Source organism: Stigmatopora argus, chromosome 16, assembly GCF_051989625.1.
Source record: "Stigmatopora argus isolate UIUO_Sarg chromosome 16, RoL_Sarg_1.0, whole genome shotgun sequence".
Taxonomy (NCBI): Eukaryota; Metazoa; Chordata; class Actinopteri; order Syngnathiformes; family Syngnathidae; genus Stigmatopora; species Stigmatopora argus.
The window spans coordinates 11111464-11137539 of NC_135402.1; the positions used below are offsets into that span (position 1 = coordinate 11111464).

Here is a 26076-nt window from a genome sequence, read left to right on the forward strand (position 1 = left end):
AAATACTCTTCTCGTTATTTAATCATATGAAAGTAACTATTATCCTTTATAAAAAGGATAATATAAAACGGGATGATTTTAAAAATGGTGTCCGATTCATGGTGTCCCCCACCTCTGGCCGGAGTCAGCTGGGATAGGCTCCAGCACCCCCGCGACCCTAATGAGGTTCAGAAAATGAATGAATGAAATGAATATGCTCAAGGTTAGAGCTGGATTCAATCCCACAGCTGCAGAACTGCGAAGAGATTTGCGTTGCCATGCCGCTGCAACTGATTGGCCACAACACAAATCATTCTCAATGGCCAATTCATCAGAATATTGTAATCTGCACAAAATTAAGTATGGAAAAGGTGTATAGCAATTCAATGATGTTCTCCTCCTACTGCATCCATATTTAGCCACATCAAATAAAATAATATATTGCATTGTACGCAAGCAGAAAAGTAACTGTCAGGAATGAAAAAACGCAATGAGATTCCAAACGGAATCCTTCGCACCTTAAGTTCGATTCTAAATTAGAAGCCTGCAATTCTGCACCTGCAGAGTTAGACCATCTCCCTTCACTCTGACATTCTATTTTCCTCTGTAATATTATATTGGGGTGGAAAAAGCAGCGGAAAAAAAATATTACAAGAGCTGCGAGCAAATTGAAAAACAGCATCAGTTTCATACATGAATATTAATATACATACCTTATCTGTTATAGTTTTCATTCTGTGTGTACTGCAGCTAATTCATCCTTTGATGGGTAACAAAAGAAATGAATGCGCTTAAAGGAATGCAATGATCATAATCGATGGTACCTTTGAGAGCTAACGACTTTCTCCGCAATAAAATTCAGAAGCATGATGGTACAAATGTACTCTTACTCGACATGATTAAACAATGGCCGGTGACAGATGGTTGACTGTTTTTTAACTTTCTCAATTAGATTCAGTGCTTTCTCTAAAAAGAGCTATCATTAAACTATCAATCACTCTGCAAGTTCAGCCAATGAGAATCATCCTCTCATCAACTCAAAGCTCCAAGATAAATAATGAATGCGTGTTTCTTTATGCAGAATACAACTGGAAACCCCTTTTTTTAAAGGCTGCTGCTCGAGGCTGCTTTTTTTTGTTTAAATTAGTTGTTGTTTTTACACGCAAAAATATATCAGTGCGGCAGCACCCCTGTTATTGGACGTTTGCTGCTCTGAAATACATGAAAGTGTCTACTTTTACGTCTATTATGGCCACCAACTCTCACTGATGTCAGGAATGGTGCACAAAAATTCATTTTGAAACAGAAAAATGACTCCTCTTTGTTCTTTTATTTCACTGAGAAAATAATTTTGTATTTTTTTTCTGCAGATGTGATAACATTAAAGTTCAAAAAGAGAAGTATAATTTTTGGTGTTTTCACATCCTCTGGAAAAGCAGACGCTTTAATAACTGGTGCGTCCTATGTATGTGGTTTTGTGGTTGTGACAAAAAAAATTGACAGACCCAAATTTCATTTTTGTTTGTTCTGAAAATGGCATATACAGTGGTACCTCGACATACGAGCACCCCGACATACAAGCAATTCGAGATACGAGTAAAATTTCGAGCAAATAATTATCTCGAGATACGAGACAAATTTCGAGATATGAGAAAGCCAGGTGGCCAAGACATGAGAGGCTGTTTATGACTTTAGGTAAAAATATAAGACTTTTTTAGTACACTCCATAATTATGCAGGTGTGAAACCAATAGGTATGTGAGGATAAATCATAAAAATCGGATAGTTTATTCCCACAACTTGTTCGCTCTCCATTATTTTAGGGAACATTCACGTGCAATTTTTGACATGACAAGTGGTATTGACTATAATAATAACAAATAAAGGCAGCATTATCCCAAATTAATGTCATGCATTTTTTTGCACTCTAACAAAATATCTACCAGTTTGCTGGAAGAAGCCTTAGGTATTTCCCCATCATCAAAATGTTGATTTATTGGATGCATTGTACATTCATGGAAATTTTTCACCTCTATAACACCAAAAAGAAAGGAGACAACCAAAATACAGTTGTGATTTGAAGCGTGACATTACAATTTCGTTGAATGTAAGGAAATCTCATCAAATTTTTCTCATTTTCCGAACCGCTTTATCCTCGTTAGGGTGGCGGGGGGTGCTGGAGCCCATCCCGGCTGGCAGGGGACACCCTGAATCGGTGGCCAGACGATCGCAGGGCACGGAAAACCATGCACTAACTAAGGGCAATTTAGAGTGTCCAAGAATGTAAAGAAATTTGATCCATGTATGATGAACAATGCTATCTCTCACCTTCAGGCGTTCAATAAAAAAATAAAATGCTATGACGTGACAAAATTAGCGCCTTCAAATGGTATCTTTCCCGCTTGATTAACCAGCTAAACCCAATTTAAAGTATAAAATATATATATATATATATATATATATATATAAATGTAAAGACCAGCATGGCGCTAGCGCCGGCTTTGATGGGAAGAACATATTAGAAGAATCTGTTGGGTCATCAGAATCTAGCGATTGCGGCAGAAAACGTGTTACGAGGGTCCAGGAGGGGCAGAGCGTTAAAAACATCTCTAAATGTAAATGGAAATCTAATGAGATCACTAGAGCATAATTTAATAACATCTACATATGAAAGCATCTCCTGACTGTAGAATATCAGGGTGGGAATTGTTGAAATTAGCTTTATAGATTGAAAGGTATAAGCATTAATGATGAACTAACCTACCCAAGATAAATATGTGCAGTAGTTTGATATACACGTCATATGTGACAAGGAGCAGGGTACCTTTTTTGTCTTTGTAATGAATTGCCTACCAAATAGTTTTTTTTTAGTGCGCGCTTTTTTCATCTTTGAGGTTCGCCGTCCACTACTTCCGACCAGTACTTCTGCAGATCAACCGTTGACCCTTTATTTAATGTTTCGACACTTAGAAATCAAGAGGATTCTTTCATTCTTTTAGAAAATGTGTACATAATTATTTACTTTTACATCTAAACACATTACTGTGTTGTTATGCTTTATACCTTATAATAACTAGCAATAAGAAGCTCTTTTTTGTTATATATTCACTCAATTTACAATTGCCACATAAAGCCTTATCAATGATGACATTGAGTTATGAATGTGAAAATGTCACATTTCAATCCTATAGAGATATTGTCTAGCTGTTATATTGCCTCATTTAAAAAAAGAAAAATCAATACGAGAGCGAATCTCGGGGGAGGCCGGCTCACATAACCACCGCAGAAAGGATAAGGAAAAGAAAATGAATCTCCTGATGAAAGTCACACCTCACACTGTGAGGGTAAAGACATGAGGGGACAAACCGGCGAGCTCATCCGTTAGCTTAAATTAAAGTGGCATGTGTATCCCCGCGCTTACTGGAGACATGAAGCGCACATGGTGTCAGTCCAGTGGCAAACTCTGGAGAAAATCCTGATGCCCGAGAGACCATCGACTGTTACCAAGAGCTCCTACTAGTGTTCTTTCACTCCGCTTCAAGTCCACAGTGAAACCAAATGGATTTCATGTCTCTGTTTAAATCTCTCAGCTTCAGATACACTTGGCTCCCCACCCGTTTAAGACGTAATTTATCTCTTAGAGAAGCACTGGGCCCATATTTAACCCTGGACATGCTTATAGCGGTGGTGAATTGGGCATTTGGAGGAAGTGTGGGTCAAGAATCAAACAAAATGTACAAAGTACATGGAATGGAGCAAAGGTATAGCATATTCACAGAAAGTAAAGAAAGTAAAAGTATATGTCACTTGCTGCACTTAAGTAAAGCTCACAAGGTTCTTAGGTACAAAGTCATTTTCTGATATTAACTGACTTAAATACTGGAAGTATTCCCTGTGGCACAGAACGGAACAATCGTTGGAAACATTTTAATCACTGTGTATTCATCAAGATACATTTTGAGGCTGTATTTATATATAAAGATTATGTGATCGCCCCTTCATTGTTCGTTAAAAGTGTATTATATAAAATCCCATTGACCAACCATGGGATCCAAAAAAGGTCAATTAATTTTTTTAATTAAAATGGTTAAGTTGTTTGAGTCATTTCTAAATGTTTAGCGCTCCAATATGACCTGGATCTATTGAGATCTGCCCAAGGAAATCCTGAAGGACTGGACACCGAGGTGGCTGCAGTACAAAGGACAAAGTCATCGACATTTACATTATATCAACTTTAAGGGCATATTGACACCAGGAAAGTCCATAGTTGGCATTCTTTGGGAAGAAAATACATTGTACTGGACTGTTATGGTGTGGTTCCTTTTCACTTTGGAATTTTTGTAAGTAAGCGTTCAAGGATGTGCAAACATCATTCAATCGTTGAACAAAATGGTCTGGGTGGGGTCACACTGTAAAATATGGAATTAAATAATCAAGCTATGGTTTTGATGCAATGTCTGTATTTTATGTGTGAATACCTCATCGTGCCATGTCAAACCCCAAATCCAACGTACTACCAACCAAAAAAACATTTTCTCATAATGCCTAATGTTGCTACGGAAGCCTGTTACATTTAAATAGGTGTATGATTCCAGCAACTATACCACCGTCTGCTCGAAAACCAACAGAGACCACCTCGCTCTTTGGTAAAGTCTCAGACTGGATGTTTGGCCTGTGGCAGTTTGCTGGTTTGTATTAACACCAGCCCAAAAGGCATGCACGATTGACTTTTTAGGTTTGGTCTGGACCAAACAAGGCAGGTGTGAATACGCCTTGTGTCTTTGTGAATGTTAACATTGCACTAACTTCAACACTGTACCGATCGATGGCTTGCATTACGGAGGCAGTTAAGCATTGTACTTGGACCAACGTTTAGTTTGGGAAGCGTGCATACGAGCGCTTAGCATGGATTACGTATCTGAAAACAGACATCAGGCTCACCAATGATCAGATATTTGGGATAATCTGATCAGGTATTTTGCCAAAGCCCTTAAAGCATCAGATAAATGTTGCAATTGCAAAATGATTGACCAGTGTACAGTTTTGGCATTGGCAAAAGCCTAGAAAATTGCAGTGGAGATACAGTGAATGAAGCTCAGTAGCTGCCCGCAGCATAAATGCAGAAAAGGGAATGTGCAGCGTGACACACTTTGCCTTCTTGGGTTTGGTGGTTTTCCAGTGCATGAGAGCAACCTGAGCAGGCGGCATATTGGCTATTCCTTTTCTATTTGGATTGATGCTGGTGAGAATGAATGTACGCCGGTCTGGTAATTAAATTCAAAAAGAGAAGAAAGGCCATACACATCTGAAGATTCAAAGTAATGGGTTTGTGGGCGGTAGGACAGAGGATGCAATGGACAAAGTCGAAATGTAGATAAAGGATTCTATTCAGGATAAACCTTGCTATGCATGTCAGGTCAGCACAGCCTGCTGGTAAGAGGCAACCTTCTGGATGAGAACTTTTGGAAGGATAACAGTTTACTAGCTTCGGGGCATAATTAAGTACAGCGGAAACGTGTATACATACTGTATAGTATCAAGGCAAAAGTCACACAAAGTGCATAAGTGAATCATGCTTGGTCTTGTTGAGTAACATACTTCTTTTTGAAGTATTTAAACGAAAATTATATACATAGGGCGGCCCGGTGGCGAGAGTGGTTTGCACGTCGGCCTTACAGCTTTGGGGTCCTGGATTAAAATTCATGTCACCTCCACCTGTGTGGAGTTTGCATGTTCTCCCCGGGCCTGCGTGGGTTTCCTCCGTGTACTCCGGTTTCCTCCCACATTCCAAAAACATGCATGGTAGGCTGATTGGAGACTCTAGCATCACTTCTTCTCCCGGCACTTTTGTCCAGCTCCGGATTTCCAGCGGCATTAAGGTGTTGCTCTTTCTGCTGCGTATTGTTCACAGCTGGTCCCATGTGTATGACAGCGAAGGCATGGCTGAATGGTTCCAGACAAGAACTAGCAGAAAGAAACTAAGCTAATAGGACAAAGAAAGTTGTAAAAACATTAAAGTAAAAAGTATAAAGTACAAAGGAATGTATTAAGAAATAGTAAAATGTAATAAAGAAAAGATAGAAAGGCTGTAAAACACAAAAAAATGAATAAGAACGGACGGCGCCATCTTAAAATAAATTATATATTTATCTTCGTCATAATACTAGAGCTTAAAGAATAGCCAATGTGAGGTGAACTGAACATGAAATATTTCTCAGTCTGTCCGTATTAAGATGTGAGGGGATGTACTGCCGCTTGGCCGCCACATCACTGCATTCAGTATGCCACCGTTAAAGCCTCTAGTACCAGCTACCAAGAGTAAACATAGTTACACTGAGACGATCACACAAAGCCCGTCTCTCTCTGCGGGCAAATATCTTCACAGGCCTCAAACTTGGAAGGGATCGTACATCAGTAGTAGAACTAGTGACTATGAGCATAACTAACAATTAAAAATTTGCAAGTAAATACTTGTCAGACACCCTGAAAATCAAATAGAAATTATATTGAACCTACACAATCAGATAAAAGAAAAAGGTTAACACATTTTTTGTCAGTATCTACCCGTGAGAGTGTGGACGCCCTGTGTATTTCAGATCACCACCGCTTTTTCGATAGCACAAGCCCACCCATTTCAAATATATCCCTCTTGACGGTGTCCCTTTTAAGCATCTTACATGTTTGTTTGTTTTTTTTCCTGAGTGAATATATAATACGGAAAGTTCAACATAGTAGTAATAGGGAACAGGGTAGCATCAATTCTATAAGCAACCAGTTTTTGTATAATTAATTCCATCAACAATAGTCACAATGGATGGAGTTTTCATAAAGTAGACATTTTATCCTGCAAGCAGTTATTGTATAATTTTGTTTAATTGATTCCATCAACAATAGCCACAATGGATGGAGTTGTCATAAAGTAGACATTTTATCCTGCAACTGCAAATTGGACTCTTTGTTTATTTGTCAAATGGCTTTTCTTCTGTCTACCATTCTTTCATCCATTAATTTCCTGAACCCATTATCCTATCCCAGCTAACTACAGGCACCAGGCAGGGGACACACTGAATCAGTGACCAGCCAAAGGCAGAGCACGAGGACACGGACAAGCATTCACGCTCACACTCATAACTTGGGGCAATTTAGAGTCTTCAACCAGCCTACCCTGCATGTTTTGGGATGTGGGAGGAAACTGGACTACCTGGAGAAAACCCAGGATAACCCGGGGGTCCTGGGATCAAGTCCAGGTCGGTCCACCTGTGTGGAGTGTGCATGTTCGGGCCTGCGTGGGTTTCCTTCGGGTACTCCGATTTCCTCCCACATTCCAAAAACATGCATAGTAGGCTGATTGGACACTGTAAATTGTCCCTAGGTATGGGTGTGACTGTGCATGGTTGTCCGTCTCTTTGTTTCCTGCGATCGGCTGGCCACCGATTCAAGGTGTCCCCCGCCTCTGGCCCGGAGACAGATGGGATTGGCTCCAGCACGCCCTGCGACCCTAATGATGATAAAGCGGTTCAGAAAATAAGATAATTATGAAATAACGAAGCTTGGTGTAATTGACAAACGATTGTAATCCACATCTCTGTGATGTGTCAAAGTCAACATGCATTGCCAATCGGTGAGATTTCCAACAACACACCCATTCCACTGATGGCCAATCTGAAGTGTTTTTCAAAATTAAATATTAAATAATTAATAAGATTAAGTCAGCTGTGCATTGAAGCCAATTTTCCAGAAAGGACTAAATAAACTGGCTTTTTGGCACTTTCAAAACAAGTTGTCATGCAAAAAACACTAAGTATTTAAAGATGCAAATCAGTTATTTCTCAGACTTCTGATGATAAAGAAAATGTTTGATCAGAAAAAAATTACACCAGTAATAAGTGCATCCATTTTTTGACATTTGTTATACACAAGCACATGAAGACTAATAGAGTCGAAGTGCAGGGTAATATTCGTATTACTGATATTACAAGGAAGTAGGGCAATCTTGTAAACTTGCATTTTATTACAAATATCTGCCTCATGTCAGTCGGTCATTACCTCCAAATACTGGATTGTATTTATGGTTTTCTCTGCTCTTACACATCAAACAAATGACATTGTTTTATACATATATATTATACAAGACGATTGCATGCTAAGCCACTGTTCAGCATTCTTAACTTTAAAAAGGTGTTAAAAAAACAAATAAAATTAATAAGCAATAGAACAAAGATGGTGGTCGCTTTTCCACTGAAGAATTGTAACTAGTCTATGGAAACTACAGCCTATTGATGAACACATCACTCTAAACGATCCATTGACCAATAAGGAGAATGATTGTCTCCTATTTATGGGAAGCAAAGCTTTATTCAACAGTAGACTCTGTAAAAGAAGCAAGAAAAACTGCTGCCAAGCGGAGACTTGAGTCTTGCAATGCAATTTCCAGATTTAAGCTGCATTTTACTCTAACAAGGGCATTAACATTTATAATTCTTATTTGGATATCCTCAAATGTATACATAACCTTTGTGGCAAGCCATAGTTTATGTCTATCGTCATCCTTTGACCACTTCGCGGCTTCAACATTCACAGCTTCAGTACATTGTTTTTTATATTCAGTATAAAAAAATAAAAAGTTCATATTTCACACTGCAACTCGACTGTGGAAGATAGGGGATGAAAAAATGGCGGAATTCATTTCACCGTAGAAGAATGACACGCCGAAACATATAAAAAACCAGAGAAGGATGACATCTTGCCTTTTCCCAATTTGTTGCGAGTGAATTTCCCGTCGCGCATATCACCTGTGAAGAAAGACTACATCGAGCCTATTCCAGTTTTGTTTGTATTTTTTCAGTTGCCGTTGAAAATGCTTCCTAAGCGTCCTGGGCCATCTAAGGCATCCAATGAGCCCAAGAAAAAAACGAGACATGATGACGCTAACCGAAAAAGTGACGTTGCTACATATGGTAGAGGCGTAGCACGCCATAGTGGAATAAATGAATCTAGTAAGAAGAAGCGAACATTCAGAAAACGGCAAAACGATTCTCTTCCAAGGACACCAAGCGAGTAGTAACAAAAAAAATGAACCAGCTTTATGAGGGATTTACGCCATAGATAAGGCCATGAAGCTGGCATTATGGGAGTGAGAAAGAAGACACAGCGGACAACAACGAGGATGAGGATGAAGAATGTGGTCTTCCTTTAAGATATCTGCAGGAGAGCTTCAATCTGGCATGCAGTTTGTAACAATGGGTCCCTGAGATTGATGACAACATGGTCGGAGTCTTTGAATGTGGCAGTCGTCTTGACAGTTACGTACATGTCCTTGTACAAAAGCATATTTGTACAAGAAAAGAAATGGTGCGCCGAAAACCTCTCGCAGGAAAAAGCTCTTCCTCTTGCCTCTACGGTGCCACCTGAAGATTCCATCAATGATCCAATGCCTCTCAAATCTAACAAAGAAGACTTGGACCAAAGCTCCCAATAACCAGTTTTTTTAATATTATTTAAATCAAGCAGAGAGGAACTATTTTCACTGTGAGTATAGTACTTAAAGTATTTAATTTTTTTATTCATAGATTATATTTAGATATTAATACATTACATTCTTTTCATATGCATATAATTGTAATATCTAATAAATACACTTCTTGATAACTGTAATTGTGTACTTGTATTTTTGTATAGGCCCGACAATAAGTAGTATGGCACTAATAATAGAGGTGATCCTACTTCGCAGTATTTGGATTATTGTGGCAATGTCTGGTCTACATTATCTGCGATATTGGAGGGATTACTAAATATATTTTTGCATCTGATAGAATAAAAGTTCCCCGGTTTATGATGGTACAAATATGTGACATTTTAACGTCACAAAAAGTGTACAATTATGTAAATTTCTACAGCAGCAAAGAATGTAGTTTGTCGTATGGAGACAAACATTTCTCACCTAACTTAATGTTCTCCATCTGATTTTTCTCTACGGCCTAAAAATGTTTTTTTACAAAAGCATCTAAAGACACAGGTCATATCGGTGCAGTAGGAATGATAATCATACGCGAACTAAGAACCCCCAGTACCTAAGTAAAAACACGATGAGTTGAGGATATACAGTAGAGTGGAAAATTAAACCAGATGTCACAGACATATTCCCTATTTCAAAACGAAAATTAAAAACTGTAGGTTTCCCATAGACTCATAGACTTGTAGTATAGCAAACCCGCTGTGAAACTTTGCCAAAGTAGTTTCATTTATCACTGTACTCACATTTTACGTCTTTTATGGTGTTTTTAATCAATTTTCCCACAATTACATTTCAGGTTCCGCTGTAGTGCACCACTAAGATTTTGTTTGTTCAAATCAATCCAAATGTCAACCTGTATTTATCTCGGACAACCTAACACAGCAATGGTGGGTGGTTCAGTATGAAGTCTTTCTGAGTTTGAGTTGATTGCTTAAGTGGAAATGTCATTAAAACTAGCTAGGGGCTAGCTGAGAAAGAGGCGTCTGTCATATCATGTTAACTGGTAGCAGACTGGAATTGGAGGGGAACAGATGTTTGCAAACAACCTTCTCAAATTCTCTCAAGCAGAGAGTCTTCAATTAAGCAAAGAAATCTGGCTGCCAAAAATATTCTATTTATTTTTCTTCAAAATGGGGACTCGCTTTTCTGGTGGATGTTTGAATCAGCATTTTGGAATGTGATCAGTTCAGATTTTCGGTTATTTTGTGAATGTCTGATCATGATCGTGCATCAGATCTTTATTTTCTTCTGCCAGAAAAGGGTTAATCTCTGATGTCCATGGATGGGGAAATTAAAGTAGACTGTATAGTTGCAAAAACAAAGCCAAGCAGAGAAACCGTTGTGGAATGTGATTGCGTGAATGTCATATTCTTATTATAGGCCATAATATCAACAATCAGGGGTATGCTAAAGACAGGATTTTTAACGAGAGATGCAGTCTCCAAATTATGGGTTTGAGTCCCTAAATAACAATTGGTGTGAATCTAAGTAGAAAACTGTCAAATCACTCTGTCAACATGCTTTCTTCACTCATGGAAAAAAAAAGCGGAATTGAGGAAAATTTTAATCACATCATTTTATACCTGCTTTGAAAAAGATTGGAAAAGATGCATTTGCCTCCATTGAAGCTATGCAACCTTTGAAAGGTAAATATGACAGTTATGATAGTGCTTAGACAAGGACTTTGCTCCCGCCCTGTATTAATTTACAATTCTTCCTCATATGATTTTTGTTCCATTTGCTAAATGGCAGCATTTTTACTGGCATGCAGCTTTTATCTAATCCTCGCTCCTATGTTTTTAAGTAAATGTGCTTTTCTACGTACATTTTGTATCTTGCGAGGTTAAAGTTCGTAGCAACTTTACCTTCACGTGAGTGAGCAACAGCACATTGTAAATTCTGAGTTTGTTTAGTTATCACAAGGCAGAAAAAATATTATTCTGAGAAATATGCTGCTGTGAAGGGCTACCTGGCAGATGAGTGGTTAGTGCATTGGCCTCACAGTTCTGGGGTCCTGGGTTCGATCCCAGGTTGATCCTACTGTGTGAAGTTTGCATGTTCTAACTGGGCTTGTGTGGTTTTTCTTTGGGTATTCCGGGTTCCTCCCACATTCCATATATATGCACGGTAGGCTGGTTGAACACTCTAAATTGCCCCTAAGTATGAATATGAGTGTCAACGGTTGTCCATTTCCTCATGCCCTGTGATCTCCAGCACCCCTGCAACCCTTATGAGGATAAGCGATTCAAAAAATGAATGAATGATTGCTGCTACAGCTTGGCTTTGCTGGCATGGATTCAAGATGATAAGGTATTTCTGGCAGATAAATATTTTCCAGAGATAATATATGAATTTTCTTAATTTCCCACAAGACAACTGATAGTGTGTACACTAATGTGCGACAGCAAAACAGTTGGGACTGATGTATCGGAAAAAAACTGCGATATAAAACAATGTCTCTGTTGGTACTAGGATAAAACAAGCTCATCTAATTACAAGGTAGATAGCTTGCCATTTTGTGTTAAAGCTAGCATTACCGCTAACACGAATGCCCAGATTTACTGCATCTGCAGAATTTAACTATCCTGAGATTGCATGTTGAGATGAGGGATTTCCCGATCTCATATTTTTGCATAGAAGTCAGGTCACATGATTTTGGGATCTGCCGATACCGAATCCCAATCGGATGCCTTGGAAATGTTTTTAGGACAGAAAAATTGCACATTATATTGTCTTCTCTTTCCTAATTTGAACAAAGTTATCCAAAATTAAAGCTGTATAAAAAGGTTCTTAGCAAAAAAAAAATGCAAATGCAGCACAATAAAGTTCAATTTCAAATTATGTTTAAATATTTAGTTTGTGATTTTCTTCACTTTTAAATTGTTGATGAGAAGGTTCTCTTTGTTCTGTTTCACTATTTTTGCAATATACCTCTGGATTAGTTAGTTGTTTGTATTCCTTAAACTCTCAATAGTTATTGACATAATATCCATTTCAATTGTAAAGGCTGGTATTGAATGATCAATAGCTCAAAGATACAGATAAAAAAAACTCATTTCACAATTGAGATTTTAGTAAGCGATACCATTAGCGACCTGTATGTAATCGAGAGGTAAGCGACCGGTATCCACAACAGCGGAATGACAAATTACAAGTCCGTAACTATCACTTATTTAGGTCTTTTGCCGATTAAACGTAGCTTATGGAGAAGCACCATCAATTTCGTCACACGCAGTTTCTGCGTGTGATGACAAGTAGGCTTTTTTGTGTTGTGGTAATGACGACATGGCCTATGTCCGATTATTATTATTATTATTATTATTATTAAACAAAGTTTTAACAGCTATCATACATTTTTACAGTATTGCATTCACCCACTATTCAGTTGCAATTACATACATCCGCTAAACACGCTATCCTTATGCTTGGAACTGTATAAGCATAGTATTTACCACGTACCATATTTTCTTGACAATAAGACACGTTTTATTCATTGTTTGGCTGTGTTTCATATGCGGAATGCAGAGCGTGGTAAGGCCCAAATGCAGAGAAGCAGGCAGACACGAGGAGTGAGAGTGCACTAACATCACCTAAATAACTGACAAGGTTCTCAATAATAACAAAGACTTAAAAATCAAATAAAACCAAACCTTACAGGAAACATGCGTGGAAACGAGGAGCACTGGACATCAGCCAAGGACTGACAAATACACTGGGTATAAATAGACAGACATGGGTTGACTAGACAATCAGAAACATTAGCGTCACACGAGAGGCAGGAAGCAGGGAGCAATGGGCAATCACAAGGACTGGTCATACAGGGGGGGAACAACAAACCCTGATCAAACCAATACGGGTGGCCCTGATACTCAGGTACAACTTGTGTTTTTTTTTTTTTTTTCACCACTGCGTATCGGCCCAAATATTATAAGATGACCCCTTCTTTTTCAAGACTCAAGTTTGAAAGAAAACTTTTTGAACACCAAATTCAATTTTTTTACACAAAATAATGACAGTACATTGCATGTTATTTTGCCTCATTCAAATCATACAAAAACTGTCTGTCACATCTTAGTATCTGAACATTTAAATATGTAAACTCAAGTGCAATCACATTTGTAAATGAATTTTTGAAATGTATATATTAACCAATCTACTGTGATAAAACATCAACAACATCTAGGACAGGGGTAGAGAACCTATGGCTCGGGAGGCATATGTGGCTCTTTTGATGGGTGTACATGGCTCTCCGCTAACCTGTGTGGTAAAATATGGGAACCGCTGGTGAGAAACCTAAGTCCTGAACGCAACAATGTGAGCTTACACTATCTCTAGAACTTTTTAATCATATTTTTTCTTCATTAGACTCTTCTGCATGCATACTCTAATTGATACTCACTGATTGGCAACAGTGAAAAAATGTTCTCAAAAGAATTCTTAGACTTTTTTTTACTTTCAAAGTGTTGAAATGATTAATAAATGCACACATTTCATGTAGTTTTATTTTTAAATTCTGAGTTTGGCTCTCAAGGAATAATGTTTGAAAATATGAATTGTTTATGGCACTCTTCGTCAAAAAGGTTCTCCGACCCCTGATATAGGAGGACCTTATCTAGACTAATTTCTTATCTTGTACTTGCACTAAAACTCCATTGGCTGCTAACCACTTTGGTCACTTTTTGTACTTGACTACTTATTTATGTACCACTTATTCATGTTGACCACTGTTGAATATTTTCTCGCATATAAGCCGTATTTGTCGCTCAACAAATTAATGACTGAATCCAGGGTACGGCTTATATGCGCATAAAAAAGACTTGACATGCAGAAAACTAAGGGCGGCTCGGCGGATGAGTGGTTAGCGTGTTGGCCTAACAGTGGGAAACCTGCGTTCAAATTTTGTTGTTATGAAAACAATGTCTAGATCCCGATTTTAAGACGAACAACACTTTTTCAGTCTTAATTCAATGCAAAAAACATCGTCTTACATTCGGGCCAATACGATATGTTGTTTTCTAGGCTATGGTTACCTGAATAACTGTTATGTTAACAGATGCATATTTAGCCTGTTTTTCTCAATTTTACTATTGTTACTTTAACATATGTCTGTTTTTGGTTTATAATAAAATAAAAATGTCTCTCCCAAATATGCAACTTATACTCCAATGTGACTTATCTGTTTTTTCCCCTCTTAATTGTGTATTCTTTGGCTGGTGCTGTCTGAAAAATACAGTATACTGGCTTCCACCAAGACCACCTAACCCTCCCCCTAGGTGTAATTTTCCCTGGGGATATGTTACAAGAAACAAATGTCACAGGCACTCTACCTATTTGAAAAAGTAAAACACGGGGAGAAATATTGATTAAAAAATCAGCAATTGAGTGAGCTAAAGGAAAAGGTTGCATGCAGTGCGCAATAATGGATTTTTTTGCCAGGAATAAAAAAAAATACAGATTGGCATATTTCCAACATGGTCTTGACTTAATATGGCCATGTCCAAATTGTAGTTCAGTATTTGTTAGGTCCCTTGGATGCACAAATCGATATTTCTTTCAGTAATACTTCAGATGACTTAATGTGAACACAGGCATGTCTATGGTGTAAAAATAGATTATTCCACAAAGCATTTCTGGATATGCTGTTACTTAAAAGTAATATAGCAATTCAAAATTATTTTAAAGCTCTTATTGACGAAGATCATTAACCTAGAATTCATTCAAGAGAATGACCAGAAACCTGTCTGTTATCTGGTTTTATAAATGATATATTGAATAAAGTAACATCTATGAGTTTTAAAAAATCCTGAATGTCTTCTTGCCCTTTATTATAGGTGTAGATATACAATAGCACGTTATAATTTCCACTGTATAACATAGCCCTGCCAACAGTTTTTATAAATGCAGTATTTTGTAAATCTATGGGTTTTATCCGAGTACTCTGGTTTCTCCTCCCACAATCCAAAAACATGCACGGTAGGGAGATTGGACACTCTAAATTGCCCCTAGGTATGAGTGTGGGTGTGAATGGTTGTCCGTCTGCTTGTGCCCTGCGATCGGCTGGCTGGGGGTACACGGTCGATTGGTCGCCAGTCTTTTGGTCGCCGATCTTTTGGTCGCCGGTCTTTTGGTCGCCCGGAAGGTAAGTGATAATTACCATTTAAATCGTTGCTCAAATTCCCTAAATACAAACTGCAAATTACTATTTAGTCATACTTAATGCCCTAGTAATTATTAGGCTAAAGAAAAGCTCCAAATTTCCCGGACTTTTATTGTTTTTTGTTGGAGAACTTGTTAAGACCCTGACTGACGTAGCTTCTTAAAGGGACAACGCATGTACATACAAACTCTTATACACTCACACGTCGGCTCAGTGAAACTGCTCATGGCCATTGTTGGCTTTTATTGATGCGTAGACCGTGTTGTTTTACCTTGTTTTGTCGCCGGTCTTTTGGTCGCCCGTTGTCGCGGTCGGGGCGACCAAAAGACGGCGACCAAAAGACCGGCGACCAAAAGACGGCGACCAAAAGACCGGCGACCAAAAGACCGGCGACCAATCGACCGCACACGGATACAGGGTGTCCTTTGCCTACGTCCTGGAGTCAGCTGGAATAGACTCCAGCACCCCCCGTGAGCCTTGTGAGGATAAGCGGTGCAGGAAATGAATGAATGAATGAATGAATGAATCTATTTCTCATGCTACACATTTTATAAATATTTACACTACTGCACAGACAAGTTTAAAGGAAATAAAACATTTGAAGGAGTGCTGCAAGTTATTGTCACCACATTCCCAATATACATTTAGTTTTATAAGAGAACTGTCCCTGCGTTACAAATATGACATATGACTCACTGTTGCAGTGTTTGCTGGTGTTTTTCCCTTGAGCCTGATGTACAATACATTGCTGCACATAGGCCGAGCCAGCCTTCATCCATCAACGCGTAGTACTGCGCTTGCACTAGAGTTTGGAAATTGCAGTAGAAAAGTCCACTGTGGTCACACGGGCTGTGATGAATGTGTTCGCAGGAAAAAAAGTCGTCAAACCGTGATATTTCATATGTTAATTTGTGTACCGATATTCCTGGCTAAAAACCATTGCTCAGGACTACTGCTGCGCAGTTTGCATGTCTTCCCCATGCTTGTGTCGATTTACTGTGGGCACTATAGGATATTTCCCTATTCCCAAAATGCATAGTAAAGAGACTAAATTGGCATATGTATATATATATATATATCAGTGGCGGTCCGTGCATTTTCTCGTAGCGCCTTCAACGGGTAAAATCCAATTCCTAGCAGCATTTAATGATGAAATCCACATACTGGAGCTTTTCAGACATTACAACCGGGTCGGGGGGTGATTTTCCCGGGAAAAGACAGCGATTAACGTCAATGGCGTACCGGCAAACATTGCCCGAAAATTGGGTAAAGGGTGAAAGGAAGCTAACAGACAATTTGGAATTATTTAATAAGTATTGATGGACAAAATATAAGATATGATTCAGATATTTCTTAGGCCAGCAGAGAAGGCCTTGAAGGCCCTGATGGCCCGCCACTGATATGTATGTAAAAAAATCGTAGTTGAGGTGTTTGTATAAATGATTTCCATGTGTTATGGCTTTAACTAGTCGCTAGCCAATCACAGGGCTCAGATTTCCAACTTAACAAACAAATCGCAGTTACATTCATGCCAATTTAGTCTGTTTAACAGCTATAAATGTGCAAAAACAATCAAAACTAGCGCACACTAAATAAATGCCTGATCTGCATATTCCTTTGAATAATTAGTGCTCTCTTCACAGTCCATTACACGTAAATTCTTTTAATCGTATCAGCTGTGACAAACATTGGCTCATTTACAGTGCCAATTCTCTCTTAATATTGCTAGTGCTGCCATTTAGTTAAAGATAGAAAGGTGTTCCTTTTTGACTATTTATCACAACTACGATAACCACTTTCATAATTGGTTGACATAACAAATGCCCAGTGAGAATATTAGCGTTCATAGGAGGGAGGGCGCTTATGGACATGAGGCTGCTTTTTAGATTACATACACAAGCCTTTAAAAATTGGCTGCAATAAGACTTTACTCCATGCCAGAACATAATCACAAAATATGCTTATATTCAAGCTTTTAACGACAACAATAGCCAACTGCCTCTTAAGTTGAGAAGTTGTTCAAGTAATATCCCCTAAGACTTTAACCCCCAGAGTTTAAATTTCACAGCTGTAATGTTTGCATATGATCATCTGTTTTAAATCTTGAGCTTTCCACCTCTTTCGTCAGTCTCCCGCTGAGTTTACCCATGTGAATCTGCCTAGGATGAGCATAATCCACAAAATCCACTCCAGCTTTTTAAAAAAGCATGCTTAAATATGTCCAAATGAAAAATCAAATAAATAAATGTGGAATTTGGGAAGATTCAACCTAAAGAACGACAGGGCAGTGAGCTGCGAGCGTGAATCCAACCGAACCACATTTGCAAGAAACAAAGCTGAACAGACAAAATCCTTAATGTACGTAAAATGCAATAAAAGAAAGCACAGTGAGCACCATTATGCGAGACTCATTTGACTGGGGGCTCATTGGAAATGTGTTAATTGGAGCTTAATAAAGCCTTTTAATTCAAGAACGACCCATCAAACATGAATGGCCTTCTATTATCGTACCTAAGAAAACTAGTCAGGTGTTGAATGAACACTCTTAAGACAATCTTTTTTGCCTCATTCTGGCTTTCTTAAGCAAAGAAATTAGTAGACATTGGACAACACGTTTATTTTTAATCCTACTACTTTTTTCGCAGCTGAGCACATGTCCCAGTATACAAAGAATGCACAGTAAAAGAGAAAAATATATATACAGTAATCCCTCCATTATCGCGTCTTCACTTAACGCGAATTCACTGCACTGGAATATAAGCTTCAATTTTTGGGGGGCAGTTTTTTTATTTATCAAAAACCAAGAACAAACTTTATATGTTAAAGTAAGAGAAAAATAGGGAACAGTAGATGAAATAGGCACCTGATTAAGTAACATGTTACGTTTTTTTTTATAACTATGACCTAAAAAAACAACATAAACTGTTGGCGGTCAGAGTGAAAATAATACAATATATCTATAATAATAATAGAAAATAATAATAGACATACATTATATACATACATATAAGTCACATTTGAATTATAAATCCCAGGCCCAGCCAAGTGAAAAAAGTGCAACTTATCGGTATTTAATCAGTACAATACGGTATATTGAGAGGATGGATGGTACGGTGGACAACTGGTTAGTACGTCTGCCTTACAGTTCTATTGAGTGTTCATCTCAAATGGGTTCCGACCTACTATTGTGGAGTTTACATGTTCTACTCGCGTGACCGGCCGTTTGGTCGCCGGACTTTTGGTCACCGGACGTTTGGTCGCGGACTTTTGGTCGCCCGGACCCAAACAACGGACGACCAAACGTCCAGCGACCAAAAGTCTGGCGACCAAAAGTCCGGCGACCAAAAGTCCGGCGACCAAAAGTCCGGCGACAAAACAAGGTAAAACAACACGGTCTACGCATCAATAAAAGCCAACAATGGCCCTGAGCAGTTTCACTGAGCAGACATGTGAGTGTATAAGAGTTTGTATGTACATGAGTTGTCCCCTTAGGAAGGGACGTCATTCAGGGTCTTAACAAGTTCTCCAACAAAAACAATAAAAGTACGGGAAATTTGGAGCTTTTCTTTAGCCTAATAATTAATAGGGCATTAAGTATGACTAAACAATAATTCACAGTTTGTATTTAGGGAATTCGAGCAACAATTCTAAACGGTAATGATCAATACCTTCTGGGCGACCAAACGTCCGGCGACCAAAAGTCCGGCGACCAAACGGCCGAGTACCTTCTACTCGTGCCCCCATGGGTTTCCTCCGGGTGCTCCGGTTTCCTCCCATATCTCATAAACATGTACGCTAGGGTGGTTGAACACTCTAAATAGTCCCTAGATACGAGTGTGAGCGTGAATGGTTGATAATCTCGTTGCGCCTTGCAATTGGCTGGCAAACCAATTCAGGGTGTCTCCCGCCTACAGTCCATAGTAGGGGGTGATTGGCTTTGGCACTCGCTCAACACTTGTGAGGATAATAGAAATGGAAAATTGTTGAAGGAAGATTGAAAGCGGTGGATCTATTTGATAGGGAATGCAAATTTGCATTTACTATATTTGTCTCGGCATCGTATTTTAGCAACAGTGATTGTTTACACAGCATCAAGAGACAAGTCACTAAATAAAAGTCAAAGTAGTCCTTTTCTAATTTGGAACAATGCCCTTTAAGACAAATTCAGCCAGAAAGTAATTAAACCAATGCAGCACTCTGAAGAAAGAGCAAAATTATTTTCACTATAGCGATACATTTCTACTCGTCCTTTCACCAAGTAAAAATACAGAAGCGAATTGTGTCTCCATTACTTAGATTGTTCTTTTTTCAAATGACTATATGAATCCACAAGTAGAGGACTCAGAGAACTACTTGTTGTATTATTGAAAACCTCTGTTATTAAATTAATACATGTAATTCCTGCCTTGAGGAAAAGTCATTTCTTAGCCATTCTCTCCTGTGGGACTCTATGTTCAACTAAGAAATGGCCAGCAATTGGAATTTCATCCGCCTACATATATGACACCTGACAGTATTGCTAGTCATTTATATGGGAACATTTCCACATTCTCTGACGGCTTGTGAGACAGCATGCCTGAAAGTAACCTCTATCCAATTTGCCTGTCAGTGTATACAACTCATGAAGAAGCATAGTTTTAGAGTTAGAGCACTATTTTTTTCTCTCCCATACCACCACACTACTGAGACACATGGATAATTTTTTTGCTACACTTCAAGGTAAGGAAAGCCCCACATTGGTCACAGAAATAACAGAATGAACTACCAGAAAAATGTCCAATGCAATCTTCATTTGGATGCCCACCAAATCTGACGCACCTTCGTACACATTCAATAGTTACAATTTTTCATTGTGATAGAGACCAAGAATCTAATGAAAATATTGGGTGAGATGCCCTTTTAGTGAAACTTGGAAAGGCAAAATGCTTGATCTACACTAGACTTCAATGAAAACAACAATAGTGCTATTTGGAGTGTAACTTATTGTTGCCTTAACCTAGGGGTGTCAAACCGGTCCTCAAAGGGCCGCAGTGGGTGCAGGTTTTCATTCCAACTCAACAAGAGGATACCTTTTGCAAGTGTAATCAGTTAATTAAAGTCAGGTGCTACTTATTTTAGAAGACACCTGATTGGTTTAAATGTCGGCACTGGATCGGTTGGAACAAAGACCAGGACCCACTGCGGCCCTCGGTGGAATCGGTTTGACACATGTGCCTTAACCAAATTAATATCAGTTTAGGTGCTGCTTTCCATTAAGTATTTTAATGCTTTTATTAAGTAGACTTTATATAGTTTGAACTGAGAAGTATTTAGGTCAACTTGCATTTGTATATGGAAAAAAATGACTCACGAAAAAATGTGTTTTGGGCAATATTTAGAGTGTGTGAGATTTATCATTACATAATGATGGGTCATTTGGATAATGTAAAAAATGCAATTTATAGCTACAAAAATACATCCAAACATAAAATGTCAAATGTTTTTTATCAGGGCAGAGGAGCCTGGCGTGTGAGGGGGGCATGCGGGGTCCTCAGTAGTACCATCAACTTCTACTTGCCTGGCAAGACTATTACTTCTAATTCTTTTTTTACAGGACGACATAGCATGAAAAATTCCATATCTTCCCTTTTCCAGTTGCCTTCAAAATCCATTTAAAATTTGCTTTAAAACACGTGTAAATTCTAATGTTGCAGATTGTGCTGATTTACAGATGCCTGAGTCTTCATCTATGGGATGTTTAGCCATCAGCAACAAATCTCTATTCCTCAGATTGGAGGATCAGCTGGAGGAGCTTAGTGAAGGCACAAAATAACTATGCTACATAAGGATACTGGATGGATTTTGGAAAGCTCTATAGGCTTCTGAGAATTGTGTAATAAGGCTATCAGACTAAAAGCAGACAATTGTGACATCTGTGAATGTCTTTTAGTGGCCAATAAACTCATATCTACTTCAAGATCTGGGGTCTGTGCAAGACAAGATTACAAATGCAAATTTCTCTTGGGTGTGGTCCACCAGAGCAATCTAATATCCATCCATTTTCTATATCTCATTAATCCTTTCATATCCCCTACTATTGGCACGGTGAACCCACGACTGACTGTCATCAGATCTCAGGTCCCAAAATGACGATCATTTACAGTTAAAAGAGTTTTTGGAAGATTCTGCAAAAACCACAAAAGCATAGGGAGAGCACGCAACTTAAAAGGCAGAAAATCAGAGGTTCAAGCCTTAACCACACATGAGGGGGCAGACATGTCAACCTCTAGTCCGCCAATTAGAAATGCCGTAATTAGACAAATGTTTTGCTCCGTGTGTGTTCACTTTAAATAATATACTATATTTTCTCGCGTATAAGCCGTATTTGTAACTAAAAAAATGATGACTGAATCAAGGGTATGGCTTGCTATACTCTTTTTTTTTACCAGTAGATGTCAGCAAATTAAAATGTACTATTTGTTGGTTATTTTCTGTTTTGCAGTAAGAAATCAACCATTCCTGGAGGAATTACTAACTTCCTTATGATAATGACCCTAATAATGTGCTTTTGATTCATAAAGTCTCTCAGAAATACCACGTGCGATGATTTTTCTTAAGATTTTCCCTTCAAAGTAACACATTTGTACTCTATTAAAACCATTAATATGGAGGTAAAAATCCTGAATTAAGGGGCGGCTTATACGTAGGAAAATTTAAAATTCAACGATTTAAAGGCAATTTTTAGGGTGCGGCTTATATGCAGCCTTACATCCTTGAACATGATAAGTGACACGGAAGATGGATGGATTTGCTCTTGATCTTGTACTTAAGTGTACTTTCCCTTCAAAGTAATACATTTGTACTCTATTAAAACCATGACTATGGAGGTAAAAATCCTGAATCAAGGGGCGGCTTATACGTGAGAAATTGTAAAATTCAACGATTTAAAGGCAATTTTTAGGGTGCGGCTTATATGCAGCCTCACATCCTTGAACATGATAAGTGACATGGAAGATAGATGCATTTGCTCTTGATCTTGCACTTAAGTGTTGTAACTATCATCAATAAAAAAACTGACAGTTTGATTTCCACCGTGCCTTTCCTCACAAACGGCTTGAAATGAACTTGGCATTTCACAAGCAGAAGCTCACATACATAGACACATAGATCTTAATGCCCATGTATTCCTAACCAAAATAAAAAAAATGTATATCCTGCATTTTATTTTTATTTTTTATATTTTGCATGGTTTCAATTGCAGAGGACATAACTGCAGCACCCGCATCACCTTTATCCCCCACACATGGACAAATACACACACAGCACTCCAGGCAGCTGTCACAGCGCATTCGTGTTAATATTACAAGTCATTTTGTATTCTGTCACAACAGCTTACAGCTAATTACAAATCTTATAAATTTTCAATATCCGCGTGGTTTAAAGAGAATCGATAATCATTAGCATTTCGTGATTGTTGCTCACCCAATGAAATGACTTTTTAAAAGTTAAATCTCATGAACTATTCTTTATCATGTGGCCCCATTTTTCGCCAATTATCTTTCCATATCGCCACCCCAATTTAAGTCAGTGATGTTTTGCATTTCACAAAGCATCCTTACCTGTGCATAGTAGTAGGATGAGTCCCACGCATCTTAGCGGCTCCATGTCTCTCGGCTTCTTCTCGTCTGTCAGTCGGGCTGAGTCGCAGGATCGCTCCCAAAAGCTTCTCCACTACTTGGCACGCAATTTATCCTCTCCCGGAGATGGTCTCCATTTACAAGTAAGTGGATGTACTCGCTGTGCCATGTCACACGACGGGATCCAACTGTCATTCAAATGTCCCACACCACCTGAAGTGGACATGAAACGTTGTCTAATTCCGAGTTGCGTCTAAAAAATGGGGTGATTAACCACGAGTTGAATGTTTTGGCTGTGCGTAAAGACGCACAATGTCGTCGAAATTTGTACCTACCTGAGAAGATGTTGTAGACGACTGTCTCCTGGAACTTGCCGTGTAACTACGCCTCATCCACAAAGTTCTTCCTAAAAAGTCTTGAAGCTTTCCCCAAAATAGGTCATCATCACTCGCGCGGAGACGCAAAGTGTATGACGAAACAATGCAGGATGTGTGTGTTGGGGGGCACAGCCCGTCAACTTTTCACGAAGGAGAGCAAAAAATCGTGCACAGATCTTTGGGGTTTGGCTCCTCTCTGCACTCTGTGGAGCTGGATTCGAGAGTGCGGGTGCTAAAATTGAGGACTTGAACGCAATCCAGCATCGGATTGGCAAATTGGAGCATCACGTCATTTTATTTCGTGACGATATTATTAAAACAAATAATGTACTTGATATGTATATACATATATATATATATATATATATATATATATATATATATATATATATATATATATATATATATATATATATATATATATATATATATATATATATATATATACATATGCACATATGTGTGTGCGTGTGCGTGTGTGTGTGTGTGTGTGTGTGTGTGTGTGTGTGTGTGTGTGTGTGTGTGTGTGTGTGTGTGTGTGTGTGTGTGTGTGTGTGTGTGTGTGTGTGTGTGTGTGTGTGTGTGTGTGTGTGTGTGTGTAAATGATTGGCGCGAGTGGTTATCGCGTCGGCCTCACAGCGAGGGGACCTGGGTTCAAATCCAAGGTCGGTCCACCTATGTGGAGTTGCATCTTCTCACTGGGCCTGCGTGGGTTTTCTCAGGGTAATCCGGTTTCCTCCTACATTCCAATGACATGCATGGTAGGCTGATTGGACACTCTAAATTGCCCCCAGGTATGCGGGTGAGCGTGAATGGTTGGTTGTCTCCTTGTGCCCTGCGATTGGTTGGCCTCCAATTTAGGGTATCCCCCGCCTCTGGCCCGAAGTCAGCTGTAATAGGCTCCAGCACCCCCCGCGACCCTAGTGAGGATAAAGCTACTAACTGAATGAATCATTAGGATCATTGTGGCTGAGTGGTGGTACTGGTTGAACAAATGTTGGTGTCATAAGAAGCAACATTGCCCCCTAGAGGGGGCTTTTACCGCAAACAGCTGTCCTCTGTTTGCTCCAGTGACTCATGATAGATAGAGACTGCTGTAACTCTACCAGTCTGCTTTTGAACAGTATGTGTGTGAGAGAGAAAGAGAGAGATAGAGAGAGTGTGTGAGAGAGAGACAGAGAGGAGAGAGAGAGAGAGAGAGAGAGATAGAGAGAGAGAGAGAGAGAGAGAGAGAGAGAGAGAGAGAGAGAGGGAGAGAGAGAGAGAGAGAGAGAGAGAGAGAGAGAGAGAGAGAGAGAGAGAGAGAGGAAGGGAGGTTGGCATAAGTGAGAGAGATTATAGTAGTACGTATTGTAATAATTATTTTCTGACATGCACAGGTGACCATGATTGTAACCACCATATTGTCAGTATTTTCAGTTTTTTAGAAAATGATTCATAAAGGAGGCACTTAAGAGTACAATTACGAACACTATTACTATTACTAACACACACATAGTACGCCCTTGATAACTTATAGTAAAATCTTTCACGTTACAAAACGCTTTTATATGCAAATTCCTGTTCCAATATACGAAAACAAGATCCAAGTTACAAAATCACCCAAAAAGTCAATGCATTTCCTGTATCCTTATTTTATTTTGAAATTATCGCTATAGCGTTGCGTCCTGCTTGACAATCTCCATACACTATGCTGGCCTCCCATTGGCTGTCTCACAAAAACAACTGTCCATGTTTTTTTTGTTTCTTTTGCTTTGTTTTGTTTTCTTACAAGTTTAAATAAAGAAACTTAGTTCTTTATTTAAAAATTTTGGTGGGAATGAAATGAAGAACCGGGCCCTGTTCTCCATCTATGACTAATATTGCAAGACCATGCAGCCATAAGCCATCTACCATTGCCATGACATTTAAGCAGAAGAAAGCATTAAAAGTGATGACTAAATATAATCCAAATAATCATGGTAACGAAACAAGTCCTGAAACCAATTAATTTCCTAAGTAGATGTACCACTGTACTTACATTTACACGACTGAAACAAACTTTGCAGAAAACCTAGAAGTGATGCTTAACAAAATATTGAAATTTTCTATATTTCTTTGAACATGTTGACCGGTTTTGTGACTTGTGACTAACTCCATATAGTGTTAAAACTCAGAAGGACAACTGAATGTAGGCAAAATTTAAATTTAAATTATATTTTCATAATTTGCTGTGGGCCCATAAAAACCGGTCAGTGGGCCATAGTTTGGACGCGGCTGCTGTTGTCCTGTTTCTTTCACTAGGTCTTAAATATCGCACGGTCTCCCGACTATCAGACATAAAAGACATACACACATGTCAGCATCATAACTCCAGTGCTGTTTGCTAGCGCCTCGGGAACGCAGGGAAATAGTAACTGTCTTTCTCTCTCTTCCACCAGTCAATAGTAAAGAA

General features: G+C 38.8%; 1 protein-coding gene across 2 annotated transcripts in view; it reads right to left on the reverse strand.

Moving 5' to 3' along the window:
• The window catches only part of LOC144091182 (transmembrane protein 132C-like), a 149180-nt gene extending 125333 nt beyond the window's left edge, over positions 1 to 23847 (reverse strand). The window contains exons 1-2 of one of the 2 annotated variants that reach the window (XM_077623295.1): positions 23601 to 23847; positions 23248 to 23478 (exon numbers count right to left, since the gene is read on the reverse strand). In XM_077623295.1, the coding sequence (XP_077479421.1) occupies positions 23248 to 23293 (46 nt within the window). In that variant the 5' untranslated portion in view covers positions 23294 to 23478; positions 23601 to 23847. Of the gene's footprint in view, positions 1 to 23247; positions 23519 to 23600 lie in introns of both variants that reach the window. The other variant, XM_077623294.1, reaches the window with a different exon arrangement.
• Between the last annotated feature and the right edge of the window lie 2229 nt (positions 23848 to 26076).